General features: G+C 54.1%; 1 protein-coding gene across 1 annotated transcript in view; it reads right to left on the bottom strand.

Annotated features, from left to right (window-relative positions):
- CCL25 (chemokine (C-C motif) ligand 25) overlaps positions 1–5,336 on the bottom strand; it is a 13,587-nt gene extending 8,251 nt beyond the window's left edge. Inside the window, exons 1-5 of the mRNA XM_011943600.1 lie at positions 5,275–5,336; positions 4,980–5,102; positions 1,996–2,113; positions 1,766–1,899; positions 334–453 (exon numbers count right to left, since the gene is read on the bottom strand). Coding sequence (XP_011798990.1) covers positions 334–453; positions 1,766–1,899; positions 1,996–2,113; positions 4,980–5,052 — 445 coding nt within the window. The 5' untranslated portion in view covers positions 5,053–5,102; positions 5,275–5,336. The remainder of the gene's footprint in view (positions 1–333; positions 454–1,765; positions 1,900–1,995; positions 2,114–4,979; positions 5,103–5,274) is intronic.
- Between the last annotated feature and the right edge of the window lie 4,322 nt (positions 5,337–9,658).

Below are 9,658 nucleotides of genomic sequence, written 5' to 3'. Positions count from 1 at the left end.
TATATATTATATATAGAGAGACAATGTCAGAATTCAATAGAATTACAGCACACCCACCTGGTTCCTGCTAGAGAATTGTTGGGTTTGGGGGGCCCTGGAGCTCTTGGGCCACTTCCCTGGGGCTTCACGTTCGCACTTTAGTGTCTTTGGGCTGGGTCATGGCAGTGGATAGCCACCGAGGACCCTCCCCTGTGAACGTACAGCGCTGACCACACAACCACCCCTCTTTGGTCCTGGAGGTGAATCTCCTGTCCCAGCGTGAGCCAGTCATGAGCCCTCAACCCTCAGCAAAGGTGATGGATGGGAGACAGTCACATGACCAAGAGTCCTTACCTGAATTAGCTGATGTCAGGAGGGAGGCATTCCTCTTGCTGCTGCTGATGGGATTGCTAAACTTAGACGATGGTAGTTTGGAGTTTGCAGAACTCAACTTCTTTACAGCATGAGGGCCTGCTGGAGAAATGGAGAGAGAAATAAGCAAGAGCTCTGCCATCATCCTTTGAGCTCCTGGATCCAGCTGAGCCTGAAGCTGTTGACTGGTTATTTAAGCCAGTGAGTCTCCCATGTGCTTGAGCTTTCCATCTGCACCAGTGGAAAGTGTCCTGATTAAAACAGCTGGACTGGCTGGGTGCAGTGGCTCATGCCTGTAGTCCCAGCACTTTGGGAGGCCAAGGCAGGTGGATTGCTTGAGTCCAGGGGTTCAAGTCCAGCTTGGGCAACATGGCACAACCTGTCTCCGCAAAATGAAAATAAAAAATTACCGAGGCATGGTGGTGTGTGCCTGTCATCCCAGCTACTTGGGAAGCTGAGGTGGGAGGATTGCTTGAGCCCAGGAACACAAGGCTGCAGTGAGCTGTGATTGTGCCACTGCACTCCAGCCTGGGTGACAAGAGTAAAACCCTGTCTCAAAATAATAATAATAATAATAATAACAATAACGATGAGCTGCGGCCGGGCATGATGGTTCATGCCTACAATCCCAGTACTTTGGGAGGCCAAGGCAGGCAGATCATCTGAGGTCAGGAGTTCGAGACCAGCCTGGCCAACATGGTGAAATCCCGTCTCTACTAAAAATACAAAAATTAGCCAGGCGTGGTGGCATGAGCCTGTGCTCCTGCTACTCAGGAGGCTGAGGCAGGAGAATCGCTTGAATTTGGGAGGCAGAGGCTGCAGTGAGCCGAGATCGCGCCACTGCACTCCAGCCTGGGTGATAGAGCAAGACTCCATCTCAAAAAATAAAATAATAATAATAATGAGCTGGATTAGTGGAGCATGCCTGTAGTCCCGGCTACTCAGGAGGCTGAGGTAGGAGGATTGCTTGAGCCTGGGAGGTCAAGGCTGCAGTGAGCTGTGATGGCACCACTGCACTCCAACCTGGGTGACACAGTAAGACTCTGTCTCAAAATAATAATAATAAAAGAGCTGGACTGGTGGCACACACCTGTAATCCCACCTACTTTGGGAGGCTGAAGTGAGAGGATTGCTTGAGCCCATGAGTTCAAGGCTGCAGTGAGCTATGATCATGCTACTGCACTCCAGCCTGGGCAACAGAGCAAGACCCCATCTCCAGAAACAAAAACTGAACAATGACTCAGTAAGTTGGTCGTTCACTTGGTGCCCCACTCACCAGCAACTGGCTTTGTGTGGGGTTCAGGCAGGTGTCAGTATTCTGGTCTCCAATTCCCTCCCTTGGGGTCTGAGCCACACATGGGCTTGCAGGCAGGGAGGGCGGGCTCCCTAGATGCCCAGTGGGGTTCTCGCCCACCTTGGAAGGTCTGCGTGTTGTGGCGGAACTTTGCAAAAATCTTATTGCGAGCATCCAGGAGCTTCATGGCTCTCTGCACCTCCTTGTTCTTGGGGTTCCCACACACCTTCCTGTGTCTCTTGGGGAGGTAGAATCTGTGGTGAGCAGAAGGGGGTGCCCAGGTTAGGGTGTAGGCTGGGAGCAAGGCTGTGTGTGCACCTCACCCTGCCAGCCCCCATGGCCCTACTCACATTGCAGCAGGCAGATTGCAGCTCCCGCTCACCTCCTGGAGCCGGTAAGCCCAGGCGTGCCGGAGCACAGCCCACCCAATGGGGTAGTGGTAGGCCAGACAGCAGTCCTCAAAGACACCTGCAACCACACAGCCACCCAGACACTCGCAGCCTTGACTGTGAACTTGGCAGGGCCAGCCACAGACAAGGGCACCTGTCTGCATACCTGTCTGCTCATACCACAACCCTTCCAGGCCCGCCAGAGGCTGAGGAACAGCCTTAGGAAAAGAAAGCCTCCTGTCTCACCCCTTACCCCTGGATATTGGGACAGCCAGAAGTTGGAGAGGACCCTTGGATCCCGTCCGGGAAGGGTGTGGAACCAGCAAATGAACGGACCAAGGCCACCTCTACTCCTGCTCTGGGGAAAAGGGTGACTCAGAGTGCAGGTGCACCCTGAGGAGGGGCCAACACTACCCCTCCCCAGCCAAGTTCTACCCTCCTAAAAATGATCTGATTGGAGGCTCAGCATGGTGGCTCATGCCTATAAACCCAGCACACTGGGAGGCCGAGGTGGGCAGATTGCTTGAGGTCAGGAGTTCAAGACCAACCTGGAAAACATGGTGAAACCCCGTCTCTACTAAAAATACAAAAATTGGCCAGGCGCGGTGGCTCACACCTGTAATCTTAGCACTTTGGGAGGCCAAGGTGGGTGGATCACCTGAGGTCAGGAGTTCGAGACCAGCCCGGCCAACATGGTGAAACCCCGTCTCTAATAAAAAATACAAAAATTAGCTGGGCATGGTGGCGGGCGCCTTTTTTTTTTTTTTTGGAGTCTCTGTCACCCAGGCTGGAGTGCAGTGGCACGATCTCAGCTCACTGCAACCTCCGCCTCCTGGGTTCAAGCAATTCTCCTGCCTCAGCCTCCTGAGTAGCCGGGATTATAGGCGCCCGCCACCACGACCAGCTAATTTTTGTATTTTTAGTAGAGACGGAGTTTCACCATGTTGACCAGGATGGTCTTGATCTCTTGACCTGGTGATCCACCCACCTTGGCCTCTCAAAGTGCTGGGATTACAGGCATGAGCCACTGTGCCCTGCTGATGGTGGGGGCTTTTAATCCCAGCTACTCCAGAGGCTGAGGCCGGAGAATTGCTTGGACCCAGGAGGTGGAGATTGCAGTGAGCCGAGTTCGCGCCATTGCACTTCAGCCTGGGTGACAATAGCAAAACTCCGTCTCAATCAAACAAAACAAAACACCAACCAAACAAAAAAATTGTGTTAATACAAAGTAAAGAGCTCTCAGTAAATGCCAATTGTTTAGACCAGCAGAGATGAAACCCACAGATGAATTAGACCTAGTGTTGTCTTCAGGGAGCTGCAGGGAAACTGATCTCTGCAGAGAGGAGGAAGCACAGGCACTGTGGGGCGTGCCCAGAGGAGGAGGTGATGCTGCCAGAAAGTTCTGGGGGGATGAGCAGGTGGAATGAATGAGCCGAGGATGAGCTGATGAGATGGTGGTGGAAGCTGGGGCACAATTCTCTGCCCAAATGGCCTTTGGAGTTCTCTGCAATCCCACCTCTGCCAGAACTAACCTCCAGAGGTCAAGTCTGAGTAAGTCTGAGTCCTTACAGAGCCCAGCCCAGCAGGAGCAGGGAGAGGGAGGACTCAAGCCCTCCAGATGTCTCCCAACCTCGGCCTCTGACGGCAAGGGGCAGTGCGTTCCGTTGGAACCTCGGGCTACAGTGCCAGGCAGGTAGTTCCCAAGGCTGGGGGCCAGGATCAAAGGGCCGGGCTGGGCCCAGCTCTGATAGCAAAACAATCAGACCACAGCCCAACCCCCTTCCCGGGCAAAGGCTAAGGACTTGGACCCATCAGACCCAGCCGAGGGCCAGGTGGGGCAGGTGGGGGCAGACAGGACAGGAGGGTGGAGCCCTGGGTCTGCCACGCAGCCAGGGACTCTGCTTTGGCCAGCTGCTGAAACTCAGAGGATGTAGGATCCAATGTCAGGGCTCCCGTGGGGACACCCCAGGCTCAGGAACTGTCCTTTGGCGACTGAAATCCTCAAGTGCCTGCTCTGTGGTAGGCAGTGGGGGAAGAAGGAAAGAGTTCCCTCTTAATAACAGGAACAGCTATTATTGCTGCCACCAGGCACGAGGACTAGTCTTTTACAGGCATGAGCTCACTGGACCCTCAAGTCAGAGCCATGCAGTGTGAGGTTTAGATTCCCACTTTACAGCTGAGGAAAGGGAGACTTAAAGGTTTAGGAAGCTGGGCACAGTGGCTCAAGCCTGTAATTCTAGCACTTTGGGAAGCTGAGGTGGGTGGATCACCTGAGATCAGGAGATCGAGACTACTCTGGCCAACATAGTGAAACCCCATCTCTACTAAAAATATAAAAATTAGCCGGGCATGGTAGCACGTGCCTGTAGTCCCAGCTACTTGGGAGATTGAGGCAGAAGAATTGCTTGAACCCAGGAGGCAGAGGTTGCAGGGAGCCAAGATCGTACCACTGCACTCCAGCCAGGGCGACAGAGTGAGACTCTGTCTCAAAAAAAAAAAACAAAACAAAAAACAAAAAAAAGGTTTAGGAGCAACTAACTCTCAGCTGGACTGCATGGAGGGACCAGAATGGGAATCCACTCCCGTCAGTCTTCAGGGTCCTGATCTCCATCCCCACCCCTGGCTTGGCAGGATTAGGGTTCTACAATATATCAGTGGCAGTAACTGGCTTCGCCCAGAGCTGGAAGCCACTATCTGCTCCCTCATGTCTTTAGGAGTCTTGCAAAGGACTCCATAGGGCTCTCGAAGAAGGAACTGGGGACACTCCATCTCCCCAACTCCATCCTAGGAGCTACCCAAACGCCAGGAGTTCCCGCATGTCAGGAGCAGGAGAATTCAGTGGAGATGGGGTTGGGGAGACTTCTGGAAGAGAGAAGAGACAAAAGGGGTGGGGTGGGGGCACGGGGAAATGGGCACTTGGGGGTAGGCAATGCCGAACACAGTACCTTGGGTGTGGACAGTGGGGGCCCAGGCTCCCAGGAAGCTGGCCACCAGGCAAGCCAGGAGCCACAGGTTCATGCTGCGGGTGGGTCCTCCTCCCTGGGCACCTGGACAAATAACGGGGCCACCTGGGGTCCTGGAGGGAAGTGGAGAGGACTGAGGAAGAGGGAGTAGGTACTGGGAACACCCCCATCTTAAGCTCCAGGCATATGGCAAGGGAAGGAGGTTGCATAAAATGGGAACAAGTTGTGCTGGAGGGACAAGCTGGTCATCTGAGTCATGTTCAAGGAAAAGACTCACCGATATCCACTGGGTCAAGGGAGCTGATGCCCGCCAGGCTGTATGCCAAGCTCTTCCATCTGCAGGACCAACACGCTGAGCTTCAGTCTTTATAGACAGAGCCCCACCCAGCCACCCCTGCCTGCCCTCCTCCCTTCCTCCTCCTCCACACCTGCACTCTCAGCCTCTGGAATTCTCCCTCCTCTACAGCAAGCTCCAACCTTGACTTAAAAGCCCCCCCTTACCTCCCCACTCCCCATCCCAGGCTTGCCAGCCAGCACCTCTACTGTCTCCAGAAAGGGCCCTTTTTCCCCTGTTTCCCTCACCTGCACACACCTGGTGGACGCTGGCTGCCTGCAAACAAGGCTCAGACTGCCTTGAGCCCCTAAAGCAAGCCCTTACCTTCACGCTTCCCCTACCCTCAAGCTAGCTGTTCCCTGGTGGGTCCCTGACTTTCCCTCTCCTTCCACACGAGAGTTAGGTAACTTAGCATGTCACAGAAATCCTCTGGTTGTGACCACAGGCAAATCCATAGAAACAGAAAGTAAACTATCGGTGGCCATAGGATGGGGGAAGGGGAGAATGAAGGAGTGACTTCGAGAGGGTATGAGTTTCAGAACAAAAGTTCTGAAATTAGATGAGAGTGATGGTTACATAACTCTATGAATATGGTCAGCACGGCACAAGGGTGCACTTCCCACTGGTGAACAATCTCAACAAGAAATGAACTCTCTAGGCCAGGCATGGTGGCTCAGGTCTGTAATCCCAACACTTTGGGAGGCCAAGGCCAGAGGATCGCTTGAGCCCAGGAGCTCAAGACCAGCCCCGGCAACAGAGAGAGACTTGCGTCATTATTAAAAAATTTTAAAAAATTAACCCGACGTGGTAGTGCATACCTCTAGTCCCAGCTACTGGGTAGGCTGAAGTGGGAGGATTTTTTGAGCCCGGGAGGTTGAGGCTGCAGTGAGCCGTGATCATGCCACTGCACTCCAGCCTGGGCAACAGAGCAAGACCCTGTCTCAAAAAATGAAAAAAACGGCGGCCGGGCACAGTGGCTCACACCTGTAATCTCAGCACTTTGGGAGGCCAAAGCAGGCGGATCCCCTAAGGTGAGGACTTTGAGACCAGCCTGGCCAACATGGCAAAACCCCATCTCTACTAAAATTACAAAAATTACCCTAGCGTGGTGGCGGGCACCTGTAGTCCCAGCTACTCAGGAGGCTGAGGCAGGAGAATCGCTTGAACCCGGGAGGCGGAGGTTGCAGTGAGCCGAGATTACACCACTGCATTCCAGCCTGGGCAACAAGAGTGAAACTCTGTCTCAAAAAAAAAAAAAAAAAAAAAAAAACAAAGAAAAAGTGGAAGAAATGTTTTGTTTTTGGAAGAAAAGCCAGGAGCCCTGGTGGCCATGCCCTCAGGAAGCAAAGCAACATTCACCGAGAAGGCATATCTTCTTTCCCTGGGTCAGCAAGACCCACCCAGGACACAGGGACTAGGGGAGACACGAGGTGAAGATTAGGGAGGGCGAAAGGACCGCTGCAGAGGCCGCAGAGCTGATTGCTTCAAACTTTTTATCGCCTGCATCCATAGCTACATCTGACCTCTGTGGGTATTTATCACACTCTGAACTGCTTTCTCATTTCTCCCCTTCCACTGGGAGCCCAGAGGCGGCGGCCCCTAGCCTACTTCCCTGTCCCAAACCACATGGCCGGGTGGGTGGGGCTTAGAGCTGGGGCCGGGCCTAGTGGGTGTGGCTTCTAGCCGGGGACGTGACTAGATAAATGACACCTAGAGCCCAGGGGCAGGGCTGGGTGGGCGTGGTTTATGGCTATGGGCGTGGCTTGCCATATAGCTCAGAATGAGGGGCAGGGCAGAGTGAGTGGGATTTAAAACAGTGGGCGGAGCCTGACGTATGGCACTTATGGCAAGGGGCCGGGCTTTGTAGGAGGGGCTTAGACTGGGGCGGGGCTGACCGTGCAGGCCCCGCCCCACCAGAGCAACTACGACGCGCCGGGGGCAGGTCCTCTCACCCATCCCGTTGCTGCGGCCGGAGGCAGCCCCCGGGCCCGGGCGCTGCTCCAGTTCCTCCGCCTCTTGCTCTGGGTGGGTGAGGCTGGACCAGGACGCTGCTCCGCGTGGCTGCGAGCGTGGGGAAGCGGCGTGGCGGGCCGGGGCCAGCCTCTCCGCTATGGCCCACTGCCCTCTACCTGCCCAGCCCGCGGGCAGCGGCCAAGACGGTGTTACCCAGGCTTGGGGGAGGTCCCCTACGTGTGAGTCTCCCTCCCTGCCTCACCCCTCACCGTTTGTCCCACCCGAAGCCTTCACGGGGAGAAGGGGTTTCCAGCAAGGGGGCCCTCCATGGGCCAGCACGCAAGGTGCACTGGGGTGGGCGCTCTGGGGACCTGGGACCCAGGGGTTGGAGCAAGAGACGGGGTGATCCGGGAGTCGAGGCCCCGAGTTAAAACCCGGAGTTCTGAGGACCACAATTGCTGTGAATGAAGGCCAGACCTTCACATTCGGGGCTGGACTGGCCTCTTCCATTCCTGCAGCTGCTGGGGGCATTAAGAGTAATCCGCTATCGGCTGGGAGCAGTGGCTCACACCTGTAATCCCAGCACTTTGGGAGGCCAAGGCAGGCGGATCACCTGAGGTCAGGAGTTCGAGACCAGCCTGGCCAACATGGCAAAACCCCGTCTCTACTAAAAATGGTGGTGCGCACCTGTAATCCCAGCTACTTGGGAGGCTGAGGCAGCAGAATCACTTGAACCCAGCAGGTGGAAGTTGCTGTGAGCCAAGATCTTGCCATTGTACTCCAGCCTAGGCGACAAGAGCTAAACTCCATCTCATTAAAAAAATAAAAATAAAAGAGAAATCCGTTATCAGCAGGGGTCCTCTTCACCAGTGTGTGAAATCAGCACAGCTGGGGGAACAAGTGCCCCCCAACACCGACTTCTGTTCTGCATCTCTGATGATGGGAGCAGTTGAGGGTGATCTCCATCCTGTAGCTCAGATAAATTCAGAGACTAATATCCCAGAGCCTGCAGGGTTGGGCGGGCAGGCAGGTGTCTTTCTAGACAAGCCCAGTCAGTTGCAGCGGCCAGGTGGTGGGCAGGGGCGATGAGATATTCTGGGAAGCCTGCACCAGCCACCACCATCTGTGCCCCACCCAGTGGCAGGCACCTCTAGTGGGATGTAGGATGTTCCTGGGTGCTCACCATTGGCCCAACTGTACAGAGGAGGAGACTGAGAGTCAGAGAAGCCAAGTTATTTACTTTTTTTGTTGGCCAGGAAAATCTAATTTTTATTTCTTAAATACTGTGAAGAAAAGAACAGTCCCCCAGTGGGGAAGCGCCACAGAGCAGATGCCTGGGAGGTCACTGACAAAGGCGCGGGGGCACTGGGAGAACTGGCAGAAGTGGCGTCCTCCTGTAGTCACTTTTGCATATCAGACCCCAGTTGCCTGCAGCTCTCCTGAACTCTGGTGCCTCCAGGTCCCTGATGAGACTCTTGGCTTCTGATGAGCCCCCACTGCCCTGCATGGTCATGAGTCTTGTAGGAGCCCCATCTGCCAGGCCTGGACTCCTGTTGTGCCCAGCTGCCTCCCTTTATTTTTTTGAGACAGAGTCTTGCTCTGTTGCCCAGACTGGAGTGCAGTGGCATGATCTTGGCTTAGCGCAACCTCCACCTTCTGAGTTCAAGCGATTCTCCTGCCTCAGCCTCCCAAGTAGCTGGGACTACAGGCGCCCACCACCATGCCTGGCTAATTTTTGTATTTTTAGTAGAGACCATGTTTCACTGTGTTGCCCAGGCTGGTCTCGAACTCCTGACCTCAAGTGACCTGCCTGCCTTGGCCTCCCAAAGTGTTGGGATTGCAGGCTTGAGCCACCATGCCCAGCCTCCAGTTACCTCTTTTTTAAGAAAATTTGGTTACTTGAAAGATCTTTCTTCTTTTTTATGTAGGCATTCATGTATTGCTATAAACTTCCCTCTTAGAACCACTTTTGCTGCATTCATTGGTTTAGATATATTGTATGTCCATTTCAGTTTGTTTCATGTTTTTTGTTGTTGTTGTTTCTGTTTTATTTTGTTTCGTTTTTAGAGACAGATCTCCCTCTATCACCCAGGCTGAGTACAGTAGCATAATCATAGCTCACTGCAGCTTCCAACTCAAGTGTTCCTCCCACCTTAGTCTCCCAAATAACTGGGACTACAGGTGAGCATCACCATGCCTGGCTAGTTATTTTTATTTTTTGTACAGATGGGGGGGGGTCTCACTATGTTGCCCAGGCTGGTCTTTTTTTTTTTGAGGCAGAGTCTCGCTCTGTCCCCCGGACTGGAGTGCAGTGGCCAGATCTCAGCTCACTGCAAGCTCCGCCTCCCGGGTTTACGCCATTCTCCTGCCTCAG

The sequence above is a fragment of the Colobus angolensis genome, unplaced genomic scaffold (genome assembly GCF_000951035.1).
Source record: "Colobus angolensis palliatus isolate OR3802 unplaced genomic scaffold, Cang.pa_1.0 Scaffold22, whole genome shotgun sequence".
NCBI classification, from domain to species: Eukaryota; Metazoa; Chordata; class Mammalia; order Primates; family Cercopithecidae; genus Colobus; species Colobus angolensis.
The sequence above is the reverse complement of the archived record's forward strand: the minus strand, read 5'-3'. Positions and strand labels throughout refer to the sequence as shown.